General features: G+C 42.7%; 1 protein-coding gene across 2 annotated transcripts in view; it reads right to left on the reverse strand.

The window, feature by feature from the left end:
• Positions 1 to 598: 598 nt before the first annotated feature.
• Positions 599 to 23,211, reverse strand: part of KCNS3 (potassium voltage-gated channel modifier subfamily S member 3) — an 837,604-nt gene continuing 814,991 nt past the window's right edge. For both annotated transcript variants that reach the window (XM_069605923.1, XM_069605922.1), the window contains one exon: positions 599 to 2,736. In XM_069605923.1, coding sequence (XP_069462024.1) covers positions 1,195 to 2,736 — 1,542 coding nt within the window. In that variant the 3' untranslated portion in view covers positions 599 to 1,194. The remainder of the gene's footprint in view (positions 2,737 to 23,211) is intronic.

Consider the following 23,211-nt stretch of genomic DNA (forward strand, 5'->3'; position numbering starts at 1 on the left):
AGAATGGAATGTACATGTGGACACAAGCACTCCACCTGTAAATTAGGCGTTGTGCCATTTTAAAGGCATTTTCTGAACAAGGCTGGGCAACAGAAGATGTTGTGATCCTCCTAAACCATGGCTCCTTCCATAAATAAGGCGAGTATCCCTTCCCACATCTAATTTTGATGCAGGCAGAAATGCTTAGATCCCTATGAATGTTGCCTCTTGCAACGCGAGGATGCCCGGATTCAAAGCCTTATTTGTACCCCTAACTGGAAAAAAAAGATGGCACGGGGAAAGAACGCAACAATGCCAGAGCTTGCAGCCGCCCACCTCTCCGTGCAATTTACCCACCATGTAAAATGAGGGTGCTACTGTAGAGTGTGATTTGCAAAGTGCTCTCCAAACTGCAAAGACTCATCAATTTTGAATAAGTGCATCCAAGCACTTTGGTGGATCGGTTGCAGCAAGGATGCGTTTTTGTCACTGCCAAGTTGATTATGCAAGCTCTCCCTCTTCCACATGTCATGCATAGTCTTCGTCTCTGATATAATCCATAAGCACAACAACTACACAGTGAATCAGTAAAAATAACAGCCAATGTCACAGATGCAACTGTTCTCTGATTTAGGCGGTTTATTTGGCTCTGAAAGTTCCTATCTGCTCACTGGAAATGGTTCTACATGCAGTCTTGCATCGCCTGTTGCTTCTTATTCCATGTTCAAGTTACACATGCAGCACATGCCATGGACCTATATGACTGGATTGTGCCATTCTCTCCCTACATGTCGGCAATTTACAAACATGTGACTGCCAGTAAATTACAAACATACATGCTTCCTTGAAATACTAGGCTGCAGTTGCAGACATTTAACTTGCATTGAGTACATTTTTCCTTTTTTCTAAAAATAGCATAATACCAGTAATGTAAAAAAATAAAACATCAATGAGGCCCTATTTCCCCGAACCTCATCTAAACAATGAAGCAGTTATTATTAGAGCAATTCATGTTGCAAAAATATGGCTGTCATACCCTGAGAGTTAAGTGCTTTTTTTTAAGAAAATCCAGTTTTTGTAAAGCTGTATGAACCCAAATCAATAAGAAAAAAGAAAGCGGTTGAAGAGATAGTGAGGAAAAGAGAGAGCAAATGAATGGGGGAGTAAAGAAAGAAAATGTTACAAGCAAGAAATGAAGAAGGCAGCATGGCAAAGTCATTTTGCAGTCCCATTGTCTAATGGCGTGTGGCAAACCGCCTCAAGCTCTTGCATGCTGGATGCATCCGTGGAATCGTCATCGCTTGCAATCATTCCTACAGAAGAAAGACTGGAAATAAAAGAATTCATCCTTTTTGCATAGATATCCCGGATGTTAAAATAGGGTAAGTCGTTGCATTTCTCTTTCTCCTCTTCCTCGGTGCACTCATCCACATCTATTACCTTTTGTTTTTGATAGTATTTAGAAAACTTATTAAAAATAATGGTTATGGGAAGGGCCACCACCAGTATACCACAGAGAATGCAGACACTGCCAATAAGCTTCCCAAATAAGGTGACAGGATGAGTGTCTCCATAGCCCACAGTGGTCATGCTGATAGTCGCCCACCACCAGCACATGGGGATGGTTTGCAGTCCTGACATCTCATCATCTTTTTCCACTGAGTAAACCAGGACGGAAAAAATTGAAATCCCAACAGACAAAAAAAGCATTAGCAGCCCAACCTCATGATAACTGTGCCTCAAAGTAGCGCCCAAGGAACGCAGCCCAACAGAATGTCGCGCAAGCTTCAGGATGCGGAATATTCTCATTAACCGCAAGATTTGGACAACCTTTCCCATGTTTTCGATGCCTTCATTTTCCTCATCCTTTGTGTCGACAGCCAGAGTTGCATAGAACGGAAGAATAGAGACAAAATCAATTATGTTCATTGGGTTTTTCCAAAACTTCTTCTGACTTGGAGCAGCAGCAAGGCGGATCGTTAGCTCAGTGGTGAACCAGACGATACAAATTACCTCCACCACTGCCAAACCAGGGTCTTCAATCTCCCGGTCATTGGCGTCAAACCTTTGAAACTCTGGCATACTGTGAATGCACATAACCACGATGGACGTCAGGACAACACTTATGGAGAAAATAGCAATCAGCTTGGCCGACAAGGAGTGTGCAGGGTTTTCTAGTCTGACCCAAATATTTCTCCTGAGCTCACCAAACCGTAGAGTATCAAACCTCTCTAGTTCTTTTTCGAACATCGACGACTCGTCTAAGGACGAGTCTTCACTTCGTATGTCACTCTTTTGATCCCAGTCCCTGTCACATGTGTTATCCTTCCTTTCCTGGTACTTATTGCTGCAGCAGGCATCAATAAATAGCTCATTGATCCCCCAGTACTCTATTTCCTGGCAGAAGGAAAAAATGCACAACTCCTCCATGACATGAAGCTTTCCGGTGTAGTAAAAATTCAAGATGTATTTAAACAAGGAAGGGTTCCTGTCAAAGTAATATTCCTTGTCCGCACAGTTGTAGTCATCACACAGCTCCAAGATGGCCTCCTCAGAGTGGCATGTGACCAGTTTTCCAAGTCTGGTTTGGGGAAATCGCAAGATGGTGCCTTCATCGATTGACTGCTTGAAGCCTCCCACATTCAAGTTGACGACGTTATCACTTTTTCCAGGTCTGTAGAACAGATCGCCATAAACCATCTTGAAGGCAGTAGGTTTCTCGCCACCAAGACGCCATCCATGAAGGCTACATTGTCCCTAGAAAAAGAAAATACACAAGTAATTACCATACAGGACATGTTCATAAACAATATAACAGCAAGCGGATTTTCAAACTCTTTCCTCCAAATTAAATGTTTAAATCATAAATGTATATTGAGGGCCAAAGATTTAGAATCACATCTAGAAAATACAGTGAGACCCAAAATCTTAACATTTTGACAGGAGCTTTAGAATGCCATTACTATACTGAGTCCATTCATTCATAAAGGATGCAGTTGGGTCTCCATCTACCTATATTGGTTTTTCTTCATCCTAAACCACGCTATATTTCAGGTATCCCTATGGCTGATACTTTGAGAAAAAGCAGATTTAACCACTCCTGAGATAAAAAAATACTCACTTTACCTGTTTGTTTTTTCAGGAGTGTAGCACCCTTGTACCTTATTTACACTTTCCTTTCCCCACCATCTACACTCCTGCCCCTTGCCTGCCTCCATGTGCGGTAAACATAAATGCTGCAGCAGGCGTGTTTACCACCAGTCTTGCAATGGCTTCATTAAGACCCAGAAAGTTTATGATCACCTACTACCTTCAATGGTTTCCAACATGCCCCTGCATAATTATAACATCAGCATTCATAGTAGACACCATGGTAAAAATCCAGCATTGTAACTCAGTGGCATGGAAGCAAAGTCAGTCAAACAAAATAATCTCAATAGGATTCAAACTTGGGTACTCAACAAAATATGAGTACTTTCTGACGACCATGCCCTAACCATCACAGGGCATACTAGCAGAGATGCTAAGATTATCTGTAGTGGCCTATATTATTCACACTTAGAAACCATAGCCCATAGCCCAATTAGGGCCTGGCTAGGAGGACTGCATTCCTTGTTCCCTGGTGGATAGATAGTTAAATACAGATTTTTATTTAAGTTGTATATATTATGTGTTTGTGGTTTTCACAATAAGGCTTATCTGTTATTTATGGTCTGATCCACGCAGCCCCACCAAGCTGCTGAATGGAATGTTGATGGAAGAACGGACAATGGCTGGGTCACCCCTGTCCCCTGAGTGGATTGGTCAGGAAAGATAACTGAGAGTTCTAGAAACAATCATTAAGAATAACAGTTGGGGGCAAGGGAGAGCAGGAGCTTGGAGAAGGGGAAATGTAGCTTTGAGCGGCCTGTGGGGCTCTAGCAACTGCTAAATCCAGGGCTTGCACGCCAGTAGTAGATCTGTATCATCTGTGAGCCCTGGACTATGTGACTGGTACAGACCAGGCACCTATGGGTCCTGCCACTATGTCAACCAGTCCAGGGTCCAAGCTGGGCAGACCCAGAACAAGAAAATACCTAGGTTGCGTATGCTGTGCTGCCCAGGTGAAGAACAGGGATGCTTAGACCAGATTATGAGTGAGGCACCCTGGGACCAGGTGGTGTGGCTGTGTCCCCTGTTGGCCCACCGTGGGACCAATCCGAGTGTCCCCAGAAGAGTGGAGGTGTGCTTGCCCACTTAAGGTCAGAAAGGTGGGCATTAGAAGTGAACAGATCCCTGGGAAAAGTGCTTGTGGCAACCCAGGTGAAGGTGTTTGTGCGTGCCCCATGGAGCCAGTACCACAGGCAGGCAAAAGATAAGTCTCAGACACAGTCTTCCTGGTGGCCCAGGTGAAGAGCTCTGGCATACTGCCATCCATGCTAGAGTGTGGAAGGGAGTGCAGCTAGTCCGCCTGTCAGCACTGCAAAGGTACGATGACAGAACCGGTGGACCATGCCCCCTAATCACCATGAATGCAGTGTCCCCAGGGGCTGCACCGCTGTGAATGCAGCATCTCCAGGGAATGAGGACAATGCAAAAAAAAATAAAATCCCACTAGGCATGGCAGGGCTAAATGCAGCATCCCATTAAGTGGAGAGTGTTGACACATGGGGCAGGTCAGCCCTTTGGAAGCAGCAGGGAGGGTCCGGCCCTCCCCCAAGGAACATCAACGAGAAAATACTGGGGTCACCCAGTAACAACCAATGGCAATTGGATGTGGCTGACTGCAACAGTGACACCCTCATATATAATGCACATAGTATACCATTTTTAGTTGCATAGGTGTTGTGTAGCAGGCAGCATATATATGAGCATTATTGTAAAAGAAGAATTCCCTGGTGTGAGGTGAGTGTATAGAAGACAGCCTACCAGAGGCCACCTAGAGAGAAGGGCAGCCCACCCGGGCCATCCACCGGACTCTCTCACTGAGTGGCATCAGATAGGTAGGAGGGGTCTCTCCAACCAAAGTGAAACATTCTACTGTAAGACTTGTATTGAGGTTGTTTTGATTATAAGACATTAGGAGAAGAGTTTGTGTTTTAGGCCTTATACTTCAGCACAAATATTCTTAGACCCTGGGGCAAAAAAACTAACACATGGATTGGCCATCTGAGGTGAATGTCAAATTAGGAAACACTGATCAATGGGTGGAAAGACCACCAAAGGACCCTCAATGCGTCTTTCTAACCAAAAGAAGGGCACATACCTCTGTTTCATTTGCAAACAATTAATACATATAAGTAAAGGTCCAACTTCCCTCACAGGAAAATCAATATACCTTGGGCATATGCCAAAAGACAGTCAATATGTCAGTAGCATTACATGTTCTTGTGTGTTCTTGTGTGAAGGAGCTAGTTCAAGATAAGGGTTAACATGTTATCACATGGATGTTAAGGAAGATCCAAAGAAGAGTAGGCTTGAAATTAGAGGCATTTGGATCGGTTATTTTCAGAAAAAGGCAATGCCATGCAATGTTGAGGCCAAGTCTCCAGGTGCAACCATTTAATACTGTGGGGTCACAAACATTCAGGGTGTGACTGGCAGTCTCTGAAATCCATTTAAATTCTTAGAGGTGTCCCACACACCCATTTGAAATATTCAGTGTAGCTGTTGTGCTACAATAGTGAATGAACCAAAGTTATAGTCATGTGACGGCTGATTGATCTAGAATGGGATGATCACGATGCAAAGTGTGGTTACTATTGGCATCCATGATGAGATACAGGGGTTCTCTGTTGCTGCACCATCTTCATCTGCATTCTATCAATTATCAGACCCAATTCAAAAATGGCCCCTGAAACTTAGAAGCAGGACATTCTCTTAAGGGGTGCAGTTTGAATCGGGTGGGTTTGTGGTTGTCCTTGTTATTGCCTGTAGTCAAGAGCAGGGCCTGCAGTTCTTTCTAAAGTAATGGTGTATGACAACTTACATGGCTCTTGGCCCTTGGGAGTTGAGAGTTTTAAGCCAGAGACTGTGTGTGGACAGGGGAGGGAGAAAGCCCAGTGAGAAGAGGTGCAGAGGATTGTGCACAGATCATGGGGAGGATACCACTGCTGACGTATCAGAGGTTGTGTTGTTCTTGTGTCGCTTTACGAGTCTGGAGAGGTGAGGTGGTGGGCAGGCAAGGGAGGCATAGTCAGGATGCAGGTTGTATGGCAAGTTGATGGCCAGGTCTCTGCAGCAGCATTTATTATTACTGGCCCCACAACCTTATGACTAGTGTGCAACTTGGGCCTTTTTTTCTAATGCAAATTGAGCGTTTGCCCACCTGTGAGAATGTATGGTTGACAAACAGCTGGCCCTTAGAGATCTCTCCTGTAGCAGAGGCAAAAGGAAGAGAAAGGAGCCTGTGTGGGGGACAGAAAGGGAAGCTACTTGAGGGGGCCTGGGCAGCAGGTGTTACATTTTAACACCAGCATATGGTTTTCAACTTCACTGATAAAGAGTGCCCTTCAATCGTTCAATTGAGAGGGTCCATCTTTGTGAACTCCTTATGAGGGATGATCCAGATAGGGGAGTGGCTCCCCCAACAGGTTTCTCCCGCTTTGTGGTTACTGTGCATCCTGGGGTAGCTCACTGTGGTGATGAAGGGCGTCAGGGGAAACCAAAGCAAAAAACCTTTTGGAGGCCCCATAAGCTGCAGATCAAATGTTTGATGATTACATCAGCTAATTGGAAAGTTGGGAATTTTGTTTGGACCAATTGATCATCATTCAGACAATTATTGACTTGTTGAAGGAGTCACTGGACGATACCAACAGGGATACTAGTGAGTGAGAGGGAGGCACAAATGCATGTAGCAACCCAGTTGTGTGATGCTCCTCTTTGGCTCTCAGTTGGATTAAGCCCCCCGTATTGCAAGCTTGCTTGTATTCTGCTGAGCCTGAAATCTTGTTTAATTACCCTGAAATGAATTCCCAGGAAAACTGCAGTGTGAAACAGGATACACAGAGCAACCCGAGCTCCTAGAGTAAGTAAAACAATTAGAGCCACTGCTCTACTGGGAATGCCTGTATCAAAGGGCAAAACCTTCAGTTAAAGCCTGTGGAGTGGGGGTGTGGGTATGGGCCTCACCCATTCTTACAAGTTGTGATCATGAACCTACCCCCTGATGCAGCTCCCCTTTTGAGTGTCAAGACAGTGGTACCATTCTTAACTGAAGTCGGGTTATAGTCCAATGAATAAAGCAAACCAACAGTTAAACATCAGGAAGAGATGTCGGACCAAAATCCAGAAGATCTGTTGATGGCTGGAAGCATCGCATTGGTTGTAAAAAGGCCTGGGAAATTGAATTGAAATGATATTTTATTTGTATCGCACTCGTACACAAGTGTAACATGTTAACATTTAGGTACTCTACTCTTGCCATGTAGCTCTTGGATGACAAAATGTGGTATTTGTCATCAGGGGTATTGCCTTGAAAAACCTAAGAAACCTAAGTTAGTTATATCCCCCCCACCTTAAACTTGGCACTGAAACTGGTAAACATATGTGCCAATTTGCTGGAGTTATAATAAAAGGGAAGGCTAGAGACTGAAATGCATCAGAAGTGATAAGAAGAAACAGGAGTGGTGGGGTGTCTCTAGAAGAATGTGTTTTACAAGCAATAGATACAGATGAACCCCAGCTAAGATTGAGAATAGAAGTATTTCGGGTCTGGGATATGGATAGTGTTGGGATACCTACTGCCCAGTTTGATGAGATAGCAGGGGAAAAACTATTACAGAGTTAATTAGCAATTGAGCATAAATCTTCCATCGCTGCTCAAGGAGATATAAGAGTTATTGATTAGGACCATTTAAAGGACAAGCTTTTAAAACTAAAATTAGGTGCAACTTCATTTTGTTCACTTCCCACTTGAAAGACGAGGATTGGCAGCAATTTCTTAGATATCATTTATAAAGATAACACTGCGGTTGTCCATGTTCTTGCAAATTCTTCCCAAAAAATGCATCCCAAGAGTTAACTTCGATTAAGAGTTTCAGCAGGGTAAGCAATCTGCTTTCAGCAAGTAGATTTAGGATGCTCAAAAGTTATAAGCTTGATATTAAGCTGATTTGTGCCTCATATTTGCCCTTTTTAATATTTGAAATGAGGGTAACGGCAATAAGGGGACATTTGACACTTTCAATATCTTGGTCCACTTCATACACAAGTTTGGAGACACCTCGATGAGGATCTCTTTTTAGTGGTGGGGGATATTAACTGAGTATTCGTTAAGTACATTGCCAAAGAGACCGAAATGAGAAGGAGACTTCCTCCAATGTGTTGTCCCCCCACTTATGCAACTTGCAACAGAAAGTGCTGCAAACTCTAAATGTCATGACACAGGATGATACTTCAGCTGCGTATATGTTTAAGGCCATCTTGGGGAGACATTTGCAGGCTGTACTGGAATTTCTCCACAGTGTTGCACCTAAAACCGATGTATCTGTGGAGACAAGTATACACAGATGTCATTGTCCCTTACTGTTTCCATGTCCACATCTCACTACCAGTTAAATGTTTCTTAGTGATCTCCACTACATGCAAACTGCCTCCATTTGCCCAGGTCTTATAAGCCCCATCACTTCTCCAACGCTATAGACTGCCGGGCTCATAGGTGTATTTTTGAGACTTATCACATTAGAGGGAGAAATCCGTCCAGTCCCCACCTGTTATAGGTTGACTTGGACAGCCATTTGGCCGTTGGGGAGCTTATTTGAATTAATCTCCATGAGTTGAGGTGCATACACAAGTGAGTTCTGTGTATTGGAAATAAAAGCATACAAGTGTATTCAAAATGGAGAATGTAAATATAGTTTCCTATTCAGAAGAACATTTCCAGAAGCTAATGAGAGGGGTGTCTGAATTGGGTTTAGAGACCGATACAGTAGCGCAAAACAGTGGAAAAAACAATTAGAAGTGATTGAACAAAAAAAGAAGAAATTGGTACGTACCACTTCATGGAAAGATGATGCTCAAGTACCTAAGAGCAGGTATAATTCCAGAAGGCCTACAGGTTAAAAACACCCCCCGGGTTTTCATTGAGAACCCCAAATTTAAGGGTAACTTCAGTAGTATAGGGAACAAATGCAGCAGAGACTGGATTATTTTGATCATCAACACTGCTGAAGTGGAGCTCAAGAAACAAGGGGAAAAACTAGTAATTCTAGAATGCCAATTTGCCACGGACACAATGATCAATGATGCAAAACAGAAATTAGGAAAAATGAATGAAGAAATTTTTAAGTTCTGACAAATTGACCTTGACAAAAAGATCTGGCTAATTACGGAGGAAAAGACATATATCTTTTTATTACCTGATTTCTATACTAATTCCAACCGGCGAAGACATTTCTTTCTATCAGGAGGACCGGCATCAAGAGGAAGATGGTTTGTCATTTTTTCTGAAACAAGTGCAAACACAAGTGGGAGTGACCAAGACGACAGAGATCAAGGGGCCATAGCCTCGACATCTGGTCCACCTGGACCAACGCAGCCACAGTTTTTGCAAGGGAGAGGAAGGAGAGGCAGAAACACAAGGGGATACAGACAAGACTACCCCAAGATGCGAACAAGATAGTGGGGGAGACAACAGGGGGACAGGCAGCCTCATGGTAACACCCATTTTCAACTTTTCTCAACACATTTTAACTACAGCTGAAACCAGCATTCCGAAAAAAGGCCTACATTTTGTGCTGACCACGAGTGGAGATTTGTTTGAGATGTAGATTGAGCTAAGAAAGTTCTTTAGATTAATAAAACTCAAGAACTTTTTTAAGAACAATACATATGAACCACCCCTGAATGTGTCAGGTTGCAAATGTCCTTCCACATTTAATCCACCAAGCAATATGATCTGCCCTGAAATCATGACCTTTGAAAACAGAGTCATTAAAGGGCTCAAAGGAAAAGGTCCCGCTTTAAATACACAAAGATAGTTTGACTTTTGATGGGGATTGCTCTATGGGACACCCAACTATATGAAGCTGAAGCATTGGTTTTGCTTAACAACAGACAGAACTACGAAAGATTGACCACAGACCCCACCAAACGCCTTCAGCTGGAAATATCGAAATTATGTGTAGAAGCTGAGGCAAAGGGGTGGATCTGTGCCAATGAAAAAGATTTTCTCTGTAAGATTAATCCGAGGACACCCATTTTTTACATTCTCCCGAAAGTCCGTAAGAGTGAAACATTTCCACCTGGGAGACCTAGTGTGTCGGCGATTGCATCGCTTTTAGAACCGCTATCCACATATGTGGATTTCTTTCTAAAGCCATTTGTATTCAAAACAGAGGCTTATGTTAAAGATACAACGGGCATCATCAACATTCTAGAAGGAATGGTGGTGGAGGATAGTGACCAATTTGTGTCATTTGATGTGGAATCCTTGTACACCAATATACCTCAGATGGACAGTCTAAGAGTCATTGAGTCTTGTCTCAACAGTAGAGAAGCTGGACGAGATAGTGTTCCAACAGCATTTATAGTAGAGTTCACAAGATTGGCATTAACAGAGAACTTCTTCTCCTTTAAAAAAACTTTTTGTACAAACAATTAAAGGGACCAGTATGGGTGCCACGTTTGCCCCAGATCTGTCTAACCTTTATGTAACATGGTTCGAGAACACTCATATTTTTAATTACACAAATCCATTCAAATCTAACCTTTTGGTGTGGAGATGTTAGATAGATGATATTGGGATGATTTGGAGAGGGATATCGTAAGGTTTGGTTGAGTTTCATAGTTGGTTAAATGAAATTCACCAAAACCCAAAACAACAGTGCCCTCCCGTTCCTAGACATCTGGATTAAGAAATCAGAGGGAAAGTTTATCACTTAATTGTATAAAAAAGCCAACTGATAGAAGCAATTTACTTCGTTTTGATAGTTTTGATCAGAAGGCTCTAAAAGAGAACTTACCGTTTGGACATTTTCGAAGGATTAGAAGAAACTATTTTGTGAAAACTGACTTTGTAGTGGAAGCAGCAAGACTTGAGTCTAATCTCATTTGTAGAGGATGCCCCAAGAAGACAGTTAAACAGTGTCAAAAAAGGGCTTTCACACCAACAGGGAAGACTGCATTGTGCAACGGCCGAGAGAGAAACAGGAGAAATTAGTGTGTGTGACCACATACAGTCTATTAAGTAATTTTATTAGAAAAGCAGTGCAAAGCAATTGCAATGTCCTTCAAATGACAGATTTTATACTTGGCAAACTTGTTTGCTTTTAAAAAAGTTCTAACATTAGACATAAATTGGTTAGCGCTGAACGCACTAAGAAGAATTCTATTAAGGAACAACCTCTTTGGGGACTGCCACCAGTGCTAGGACACTTAAAATGTGGACAATGCTAGGTTTGCAACCTCACTAACAACCTTAAAAGCATAGACATCAATAGGATCAGTTGCCAATGCAAGTCTTTTTTTCGAACTGTAAAAGCAAGTATGTAATCTATGGAATAAAACATCCCTGTGATTTAGTGTACATAGCAAAGACCAAACGTGAAGTGTGAAAAAGAATATGCAAACACTGGTCATGTGTTAGGAACAAGGTGGCCGATAAAACATTAGTTGACCGCTATAAGGCCAAAAACCATGGTACTAATTATATTTTTTGGTTTGTCATCTGGAAATTGAAATTGAGTGAGGGAAGAAATCAAGATAGCATACTTACATACAGAAAATGGAGCAAAGATGTATACAGAAATTTGACACAGTTCAGAAAGGTCGGAATATATGTATAGAATGGGGTCCTTTGATTACATCAAATTAAGAGAGGGAGATTTTGGTGTAAGAAAGGCCCTTGATATATTTTTCTAACACTCTGCACAAGAGTTCCTTTTTGCGGTTTTGTGCTTGAGCGACATACAAACTGTGGCACTGGGACATTGTGTGATCTGATGAGAGTGGGACTGCTCCGTGGTAGTGGCTGGTCGAGTGGGATGGTTAGAGAATCACGCTGGCATTCAGCTGGATAGCTAGAACAGTAACTAAGAGCACACATATGTGCAGTTCAGTGTTAATAGCAGCAGGGTCTCCGGGCTGTAGACTACTGAGAATCATTTTTTGGAGAGAATGCGCTGATGAGTGGCACAGGGCGCTCAGTAATTGACATCTCCCCCGTATCAGTTTAGATGAAGGGAGGGGGTTACTATGGTTACCTCTCAGCGTCATGGACATGACGGACCTTAAGAGTCTACATTTAGATGTGCTGAGAGCATGGTGGCTAGATTACGAGTAGATGTGGCAGGGCTTCAATAAGGAAGAGCTGTGGAGTCGCAGAGTTGAAAAGTGAAAACAATCCGTTAGGTGTATTTGTATTCACGAGCCGTTTGTAGGCAAGGACTGATGCACGGCACACCATGTGGAACCGGTATACTGAGCAAGACTGTTCTATGATTTGTGACAGGTGAAGTAGGACTTGGGTGAAGTGGGACACTTTGTCTGGTTATTCTACAGATAGCTAGGTGAACAAGGACCCGATTATGTGATAACGCCATGGTTATATCCACAGATGTGGCACTTGCGCTCTACCATGGTGGGAGCGGATAGCTAATGTGAGATTAGGCAGGCACAATGAGTACTCTTAGTCATGTTAAATGTATTAAAAATGAGTCAAACTCAATGTAGGACTCGGGTGAAGCAGGAAACTGTATTTATTTCAATAACAAAGTGAACAGGGACACGACTATGTAGTAACACAGTAGTTATATCCACAAATGTGGCCACTGTGTTCCACCACGTTTGGGAGCTGATAGCTAATGTGAGATTAGGCAGGGGCATGGAGCAATTTTATTCATGCCAAATGTACTGAAAATGGGTCAAACTTAATGTACTCGGGGCTGCATGTTGGCTGCCTGGATTGTGCAGTCTATAGCATTGGAGAAGCGGCGTGGATCATCAGACCAGGGCAAATGGAGACTGGTTGTATTTAGTAGAGATGACTAGGCAACATTTAACTGGTAGTGAGATATGGACATGGAAACAGTAAGGGACAATGACATCCATGTATACTTGTCCCTACAGATACAATGGTTTTAGGTGCAACACTGTGGATACATTTGAGTACAGCATATGGACAAGGTAATACAGGTGAGCTCTTTTCAGTGAGATATACAAATACATTAAAATAAAGGGCATGTGCATACACATATTACGTCTTTTCTAGATTTACTCGAAGTCAAGGAACAACAAACAATATGAATACAACTTTCTTGAACAGCATTTGAAGGGGAGAGCTACATGGAGCCCCAAGGAAGATGTTTTACTCTGTTTGAATGTAATAGAGTTTGTGAGAGTGAGTGAGTTTGAAACATGTGGTAGTTAATTTTCTTGCAGGCAAAATGTGGACACTTGGGAACAGAAGAATCCACTTGTGCTATTTACTCTAGTTTCATCATGGGGCGTGAACTTTGTTTGTCCTGATGAAGGCCTAACCAAATCGGGTGGTGAAACAAAAAACACCTAACTAGAGTCCAAAACACATGTTTGTCAACATGTTTTTGTTGTTTTGTTATACACAGTGCATTGAGGTTATGAATGCAGGTCTAAGACTATGCACGTGACAAGAGTTTCATTTTGTCACATTGCGCCGGTAAAATCTGGCTTTAGGAATACATCCATGTACAATATGAATCTTGAGAAAGGCCTGAGAAAAGACCTTGAGGCATTTAGTGCAGACTCCCACCTGTGATATAAAAAAAGTGTATGATATGATATGATATGATATGGTATTTGTAACGCGCCTATACACATGTGTTTCAAGGCGCGACGAGGCAGGGAGGGGGGGACAAGGGGAGACAGACAACGATCTTACTAGGCCAGGTGTCATTCAGATCGCGCAAGTGCAGGGGTGGGGGAGGGGGAAAAGTGCAAGGGGAAGGGGAGGGGGGGAAGTGCAGTACAAGGTAAGTGGCGTAACGTAATAAATAAATAAATAGGGCCAGCTGGTGGCAAGTGTGAGGTAAGTGCAGAACAAGTGCTGGGGGAGGGGGGGGGGCTGTAGGGATACAGAGACAGTCCCGCAGTGCAAAGGGGTTCCAGGGCATCAGTGCAAGTGGAGAGTGGCAGGGCCCAGGGCCGAGGCCGTTTAGAGTGGTCCAGTTGCAGGATCAGTGCAGTTTCAGTGAGGAATTAAATTAGCTGTTCAGCAGGGGAGAGGGAGAGAGAAAGCAGAAGCAAAGAGGAAGGTTTTGAGGTGCTTCCGGAACCGGAGATGGTTCTCCTCAAGTTTCAGGGAGGCAGGAAGGCTGTTCCAGAGGGAGGCCCCTGCCGCGGAGAGAGATCTACCCCCAGCTCGTTGCTTCGAGAAGCGGCTAACCCTGAGGGAATTGGAGGCGGATGAGCGAAGGGCTCAGGAAGGAAGATATTTGGGAAGAGAGAGTTGAAGGTATTTAGGACCCAGGCCCCAGAAGGCCTTGTGGACAATGCAGAGGGTTTTGAACTTTATCCTCGCAGCCACTGGGAGCCAGTGTAGAGATTTCAGTCCTGGAGAGATACGGTCCCTGGGCTTGAGGCCAAGGACAAGTCTCGCAGTTCTGTTCTGGATGAGTTGCAGAGGGCGGAGAGTGGAGGCAGGCAGATTAAGATAGAGGCTGTTACAGTAGTCCAGCTTCGAGAGAACCAGGGCTCGGGAGACAGTGAGCTTCTGGGGGAAGGAGAGGAAGGGAAGAATACCTCTGAGGAGGTGCAGCTGGTAGTGTGACCTCTTGGCGACGTCAGAAATATGAGGAGAGAAGGAGAGTGTGGAGTCGAAGATGACCCCAAGGTTTTTTGCCTTGCAGGTAGGAGCAGGGAGGGGGCCAAGGGAGGCAGGCCAGAGAGCTACAGGGAAGGAGGGAGTGGGAGTACCGATGAGTAGGATCTCAGTCTTACTGGCATTAAGGCAGAGGTCATTGGCGGCACACCATTCTTGGATAGCAGACAGACAGTCAGAGATGAGGGAAGGAGAGGGGGAGGCTGAGGGTAGCCTGAAGATGAGTACTAGAGAAAAGAACACTGTGATTTGTGTCAAATTTGTCACTGTTTTACCTACCTCCCATCACGAAACATGTGTGAAATTCAGTCCACCTAGGAGTGGACTTGAAATTGTGAAGTAGAGTGTTGAGATATTTTGATATTGTTATGATTATAATTAAAATGAATTATTCTAAACATAGAGCACAGATTTTGTCTATGCAAGGAAAGAATGTGTTGAGCAGCACGGGAGGATGTGAGATTGATGAGTATGTGTAGTGTGTTGGAGTGACTAATATTTGACGTGTCTCCAACCCACTGGAACAGGAAACCCATCCGGTGATCGTAGCTAAAACTCACCCTCCATTACGTGAAGTTTCCTTAGAGGTCTGCATTACTGCAATCAGCATATCTTCGCCGACAGGGATTGAAGCTTGCAGTTGCACCCAACCACAAGAATCCTCGAACCTGCAACCCATGGGCACTGCTTACGGAACAAAGGGCAGAAGATCATCCTTCAGCGACCCCCAGATGATCCATCACGACTTGTGGGAAAATCAGAGTAAGTAAGCATACTTATGCCTGTCACCCCCCGTCCTCCATAGGCTAACATTGGAAACAAATCCCTAGTCTCCTATCTCCCTTTTACTCACATTTGGTCATCAAACCTGGATCGGGTATCCTGCCCAAGAGTTAGCCTTGGGTCTGGAGAAAGGAGTGAACTTACCTGTCTTCTTGTAAATTGTTGCTTAACTTTTCAAAAGTTTGAAACCATTCTTAACCACTACCACAGGACCATTGCATCCCTTTAGGGACTACATACCTGTGAGAAACCTTGTGATGGAACCTGTGTCTTTTGGGCACTAGGCCCTACACACCTTAAGAGTTGGACTTCTAAAGTTTAGGGAACTAAACTTGTGACTGGTTCTCATCATTTCAACTGCTTCTGCATCCCTTACTTGTTTTACATGGAAAGTTATTTGATTATTTATAGCGAATTAATATACTGGTGAGTGTATATGTTTGTAATATAGAGTGTTCCATGATAATGCTACCCGTTCATTTCATTTTGCAGTGTGTTCTGAAAGCCTAAATAAATTACTGTATATTTATAACTGACTGCCTAAGCTGAATTATAATGTACTATTCTGTGTGGACTCATTGAGCGCCCCTGTCCATACTCACACTCTCCGGAGACTAAGCCTTGACTGCTTTCCATTCCTATCTTGATTGGATTTTGGCTAAACTCTCCCAACTCCCCGTTTACCATAACTAGGGGGTGTTCCTAAAATCTGTCCACCAGGCCAGATTCTAGAAATCCATTTTAACAGGTTGGTGCTCAGCGGAGAGGATACGGTCTTGGGTACACAGTGTCGTTCAATGGAGTGTCACTATGATTCTGATTACATAGAAAATTGAGATTTGAAACGAGTAGGCCGAACAAAGTTACCTAAATAAAGAATGGAAACTTTCACTATTACTACTGTTAATGTTCTTATATTTGTTAGATTAAAAAGGTTGTGTTCAGAGAGGGGGTTCCCCTCCTTTGGAGTGAAACCTGACATGATACAGAGATAATTGGATCACCAAGAATCTAGGATTGTTTCTTTACCTGTGGGTAGTGATGCACATGGTGCTGGCACAGGGCCCAGCAGTAGCAATGGTATTGTGGTAACTGCTACCATTAAAAACATAAATGAGACAGAAGAGAGGGTTCCTGAAACCTCTCTCTCTACTTCAGAAGCTGAAGCATGGGTTGAATTGGAAAAAGAAAACACTTAGGCTCAGAGACAAAGACCTTGAGTTCAACAAAGTTAAGCTGGAGTTTGATAAGAATGAAAAGCAGAAGGACAGAGAATTTCAGCTGTATTTGTCCAGCCAATAAGGGTCTTAATGCTCCTCCAGTGGGTCTGGAAGTGGATCTGGGTCCTCCTCTCATCCAAGATTCCTTAATGATTGGTTAATTATGTATGATCAAAGAAATTATATCATAGATTGGTTGACTGCTTTTAAGGATAGCTGTAAAGTGCAAGAAGCAGGAGAGTCTGATAATATTGCACTGTTGCTCTGCAGACTTCGCCATACTGGCTGAAGTGCAATTATGGAGTTGTCAATGGATGGCAGAAAGGACTTTGAAAAGTGGAAACAGACTCTTCTCTTGAAGTTTGGGAAGCCTCCTGCACAATACCTCAAGTGATATAGAGACCATAAAAAGAAAGATAGTAATACTTTGGTTACATTTGTGTGGATTCATTGAGGGAGCCCTGACCACCGTTACACACTCCTGAGACTAAGCTTTTACTGCTCTTTATTGTAGCCTTTATTGAGTTGTTGCTAAGCTCTTAGAACTCCCTGTTCACCATAGGTAGGGGGCCCTCCAAAAATATCTCCAGGAGGCCCGATTCTAGCAATCCAGCTTAACATACACCAAACCAGCGTGAACGCTAAATTAAGACAAGCTGATACCCAGAAAATGATTTGGATAAGCACTGAAGTTAAGTACGCTTTGAATAAGGTCCAACTTGTTTGAAACATGCCAAACAATGCCTATGTGGTCCATAATGGCAAGGTCGCTTTATTTCAAATGTAAACATGAAGGTCAGCTTATACTGATTATATGAATGACAGCATCTGTTAGGATTGGTTTGGCTAATGGAAACATAAGAGGGACTAATCCTGTGCAAAACAGCTGTTTTTACAGACGCCGATGGTTTTCTGATATTGCAGCAAAGGCTACGACATTGTGGAATCCTGAGCAGGCAGAGTCTAGAGGACCACTGATCCCACAAGACTTTACCTCTCTGGGTAAGGAAGCAAGCAGACACTTTAACGACCACTCCAAGACGATTATTCTACTCTATGGGCCTAAAAATGTGTCCTTTGCCTATTGTTTCAAATTATGATTGTTGATGAGTGCTTGAATATTTTGGAGGCAAGACTAAATTACAAAGTTTAACTGCCTTGAAAACAAGCAGCAAAAAGCGCTCAGATGGCATCCCTTTATACCGTAAATTGGTTAAGTGGCTAAAATTGGCACTTTTTATAAATGTGCCAAATAAAACATTTTTGGACTATTCCTATGTTTTAGTTGCTGAAATAAGACATTATTACCTATTCATACAACATATATTTTAATTTTCCATGTGAACAACATTAAGAAGCAACATGATACATTTTTGATAGGTTAGACTTTGAACTTTCCCTGTGCTGGTGAAAAACTGAGTTTTGGGGCAGCGTCCATATGTAAACTGCGATGACCCTCATATTTCTTTGGCCATGATACGTAATGCCATCAAAGCACAGAGGAATGGCAAGAAGAATCCTTTAAAGAGGATTTAAATGGCTTTACTTTTATTCTTTTTGATACATGTCTGTAGTTTGCAGTTAGGCTATAATTAGTTAACAAGCGACAGAAGAAAAGGATTCTTTGACAGAGTTTTAAATCCTTTCCACCAAATGGGTTAGCCGGAGGTTGGTCTGTATAACCTCACCGGTCACTAGTCCATAGCACTATAATTGTGAGTGTCATTTTATGTTTTACTGGGCCACAATGTCTGCACACACATTATTGATTTTCTGTAGAACATTTTGAAAGTTTAGAAGTGAATAGGCTGGTGGGTATCTACTCAACTACCGTATTGATAATATTCAGAACTGTACATTCTTTAACTAAACTATTTGAATGCTCATGTGTTGTCTCTACAAGAGGATAAATATACATAAATGCTAAGCAAAAGAGTGTGAATTATTTATGTGTTTCAATTTATGAGTAATAATGACACTATGTTGTATGTGTGAACACAAGTTGTTTTAGTCATATGCATGTATAGTGAAGTTGTTTGTAGCATTTAATGTTTATTATACATACCATGGTATTGCATTCATACATAGATTTACCTAAATGGTAGACCCACGACAATGTTGCTGTTCAACAGTAGGCCTATTAGCTGCTCTGAGTTATACATTTCTCTTGAACCTAAGCACAGGGAAACTACTTCCTCCAAAGCCTTGCTTCTGACACATTACTATTCTCTGCCAGATGTGCATTTAGAATGCCTGTGGAATGGAGGTTAGGCTCTGGCACACATGGTATTATCATCAAAGTTGGTGCCCATAACATGTACGGGTCTTAAGAATCCATAATAGTTGATGCCCATACATTTAAAAGTAGGTTGGGTTCTTGGAAAGCCATAATAGTTGGCACTCATAACCTTAATTGGAAATATTAGGTAGCCGTGGCAGCTGACACCCATTACATCAGAATCAAGGTCGCCAAGACAATTGGCACCCTTAATGTTTAATGGGATCTGGGTAGCATTAACATTTGGCTCCCAGTATGTATAAAAATATACCTTTTTTTTTTTTTTGTTTTATTTTTATTGGTTATATTACAAACCTTTAAAAAGAAAGAAGCAAGAAGAAAAGGAAAGAAGACAAAACCAAGCTATGCATTCTACATTCATCTCAAATCAATACAAGTCCTCCTCCCATCATCTGGTTCCCATAACTTGTACTAGATGCGGATCTCATGATCTCACAACGAGCGGGACCACCGGGCTATCGTGTAAACGTTCCTTTATAGCACGAAGGAAGGAAATCAAAGCATATAACAACGCTCTGTTTGATCCATCAAACATAGCTTTCCACCAGTCATCACGAGTGAGGCACTGAGAGTTCATTATTAATGGGTTGAAGATGTTAATTCTCTCAGACTCAAACTCGGAGCACGTTATGATAAGGTGTTTAAGTGATTCCTTTGTGTTAGAACAGAATCGACACACAAGGTCCGAGTCCGAAGATTGAGACCAATAGCAAAGACGTTCTTTAGTTGACATAGCGTTCAGCCTAAACTGAAGGTAGGCGGCCCGGGCCCACTGGTCCGGGAAGCAAGCTAGATATGGAGCTACGTTTCCGTAAGCTCTTGCCTCGGCCGGTACTTCACGCATCAATTTAGATTTAGCTCTTTTGTCGCAAGTCTGGATCCAGTCATTTCGCCAAAGTTTCAGTTTTGCGGCATCCGGATTTTCGAGCAGCAATTGCATCGAAATGTCATAGAAACTGAGTACATCGTAACATATCTTATTCCATTGGAATGCAATTGTGGATGCTTTGGCGAACTGTAGGCTGTGAAGAATCTTCATCTGAGGCAAAACGGTGTTAAGGTTTACTTTCCTGAAGATGCTTAGAAGATTCCAGGCGACCCTCGCTTGCATCGATATATAGCCAAGTTCATATCTAATGCAAACAGTGGAGGTGCCTTTGGGTAGATGGAGAACCCTGGTCCAGAAAATGTTTTCTAGGGAATTCCACATTTCAAACCCACACCCAAAGGCATTTTCGCCAGCATAAATTAGAGAAGGTACCACCTTCTGCTGAAAGAAGGTTAACGTCGGTCTTAAAGTAAATTTCCCAAATTCTTTGTTGATTATGGCTGCTTGGCACGCCAATTGACGGCATTTGTTCTTCACTGAGTCCACCCAGGGAGCGTCATTTCTGCTGGCACTTAGTTGCATTCCTAAGTATCTGGTGTTAAGAACGCGTCCGATGGGTTCTTTGTTCACGTACCAGTTGAATTTCTGCCGGTTTAAATTGGATCCTTGCAGTCTTTCAAGGACCATTATTTCGCATTTCCCTCTATTGATAACTAACCCGTTATCTGTTAGGTATTTTTCCACGGCATTTAGTTTGCGCTGTAAACCTATGGGGGTTGAGTCTATCAAAATGATATCATCTGCATAGACTAAATAGTCCACATGGGAGCCATGGAGTTTTGGCGGGAATGTGCGTAGGCCACTAAATACGTCTTTGATGTCGGATATGAACAAATTAAATATGGTTGCTGCAAGCGGGCAACCTTGTTTGACACCTCGAGAGGTGTTGATGGGTACAGATAGATTGCCTTTTTGATCTAGGCGGACTCTGATGGTCGTGTTCGTATGGAGTTCATGAATAGCGGCCAGCAGACTTGCAGGGCAATTCCATTTGGTCAGTTTAGACCAGAGTAAATCTCTGTTAATACTGTCGAACGCCTGAGACAAGTCTACCAAGGCGAGATAGATCTTGGAATTGGAACGCAAGGCTTCCATTTTCAGTAGGTTTAGTATTAAGAGGTTAATGCCGCAGCCCAAGCCTTTGACGAATCCCGTTTGTCTAGGGTCCATCTGATTGCATTTTGTTGACCACTCAGTCAGTTTTTGTTGAAGGAGAGTGGCATAGACCTTGCCCAGTACGTCAAGAAGTGCAATGGGTCTGTAGTTCTTAGGATTCCAACGATCGCCTTTTTTAAAGATAGGTATGATCACTGCTGATTTCCAAGACAAAGGGGTCTTGCGGTTGTTGACGATTCTTTTGAACAGTAGCTCACAAAAGGTAGTCCATAGTTCAGGTTGGAGCTTGAGCGTAAAGTTTGTTAAGCCATCAGGACCGGGGGCTCTAGAGTTGTGTAGATTCCTAATGACTCTCAATATTTCCTCATAATCAAAGGCCAAGTCCCAAAGTGGCAGCGCTGGTGGGCTCCAATCAGCGACCTCATTATTGTTACAAAAGAGGTTGGTATAAAAGGATACCCACTCAGACTCAGAGACCAGGTTTGCCTGGAGAGCATGTTGAGGAGCAAAGTTGTCCTTTATCAATCTCCAATAATCAGCAGCGTTAGAGCTCTTCATTTTTGATAGCATCAACTCCGCATCATTCTGTAGCATAATAGATTTATGGGACTTAAGCCAGTTCTTATAGCTTTGTTTGAAATTTTTTACAAGCCCATTTGCAGCACTAGATGTTTGTTTGTGGGTCGATCTTATCTGCCAGCGTAGGAGACGTTTCCGTTGTTGCACTTCAAGATCAAATTTATGTTTTGGAAAAAAAAGACTATTGACCATGTGATTTTTGCGTTCTTGATATTGTGTTAGGAGGTGGCTATATTCCGTGAATTCAGAAGTCTGGAGACCTTTCAAGATATTACCTGTCTCAGTGTGGTCTAGGTTTAGGCGAATCCTACCGACTCCTGTTCGAGTTGGAAAGGCCCAGCGATCTTGAGGTCTTATGTCAGTTGCCGCAAATGTCAGTACCACCATCTCGTGATCGCTGTGTCGCATTGTTCGGACGGACAGTCTGGATGTTTTCATATGAATCCCACTGGATACAATGATATAATCCAAGGTTGAATTTAGGTCGCCTCTTCTCCACGTGGGGGCAGCAGGAATATCGCCTACCGTTTGACCATTCAACATCATCAAGTCGCGTAGCTCCATTTCCAGAGACCATTGAGTTGCCAATTGAGATTCTAAATTGTTGACAGTCTTCTTGTGACCTGGTGTGTCCTGATGGTCAAGACAACCGATATTAAGATCTCCACAGACTATTAGGTTAATTAGGGGGCAGGCTTCAATCTGCTCGTCCAGCGCCTTGGTGACTTCATCTATGAAGTTTGTGGTTCCACTGGCCGCATGGTTCCAGTACAGATTAAAGATGCAGATGTTAGTTGTCGCATCAGCAGCCATGCTGCCAACCCCGACCGTGGTCACTTGAATATATGGAGAAATATCAATTGAGTTTAGGATCCGAAGACCTGAATTAATCCTAACGGCTACCAGAAGGCCTGACATTGGTCTTCCCCTAGTCTGTTTGAGGGCTGGAGTATAGGCAGTTTCAAATCCTTCCAGAATGGGTTTTTCACGTAGCCATGTCTCCTGTAGGCAAATAAGGTCCAAGTCATCGGCCCAGGTGGTATTAAACAGATGAGTGAAGCCCCTTGTGTTCCATGATCCCAGAGTAAGGGTTTTGTTGCTGGAAGGGTGTTTGAGGACCTGGCGTTAGCGTGGCGTGATATTATTTAAAGATTCAATATACCTAGAATTAAAATCTAGAACGTATGAAAAAAGATTTATCTGGTTTCATTCCCACAAAACCTATCCCTATTTAGCTACTAAACAAGGTATAATAGAGTTTTCAAGCTTGACAATAAAAGAGAAATTAATCTGGTAAAAAGAGACACTAGAATAGATAACATACACCATATTGATGTTCCAATATCTGCTGAATGCTTTCAAGCAGTCAATAATGGCTCACGCACAAAGGTGTTATCAATCCTAACACTAATGTTACTGTGGCAGTGACACAACCAGGAGGTCGGCCTATGGAGAAACTATTCACATTTGTAAAAACACTGAGTGTAAAAGTAGGGGGTGTGTATGAAATCCTTCACATAAGAAAGGATATAGACCTAACTGAATATGCACCATATATATATTTTTA

Source organism: Ambystoma mexicanum, chromosome 4p (genome assembly GCF_040938575.1).
Source record: "Ambystoma mexicanum isolate Mex_15411 chromosome 4p, UKY_AmexF1_1, whole genome shotgun sequence".
In the NCBI taxonomy this organism is placed as follows: Eukaryota; Metazoa; Chordata; class Amphibia; order Caudata; family Ambystomatidae; genus Ambystoma; species Ambystoma mexicanum.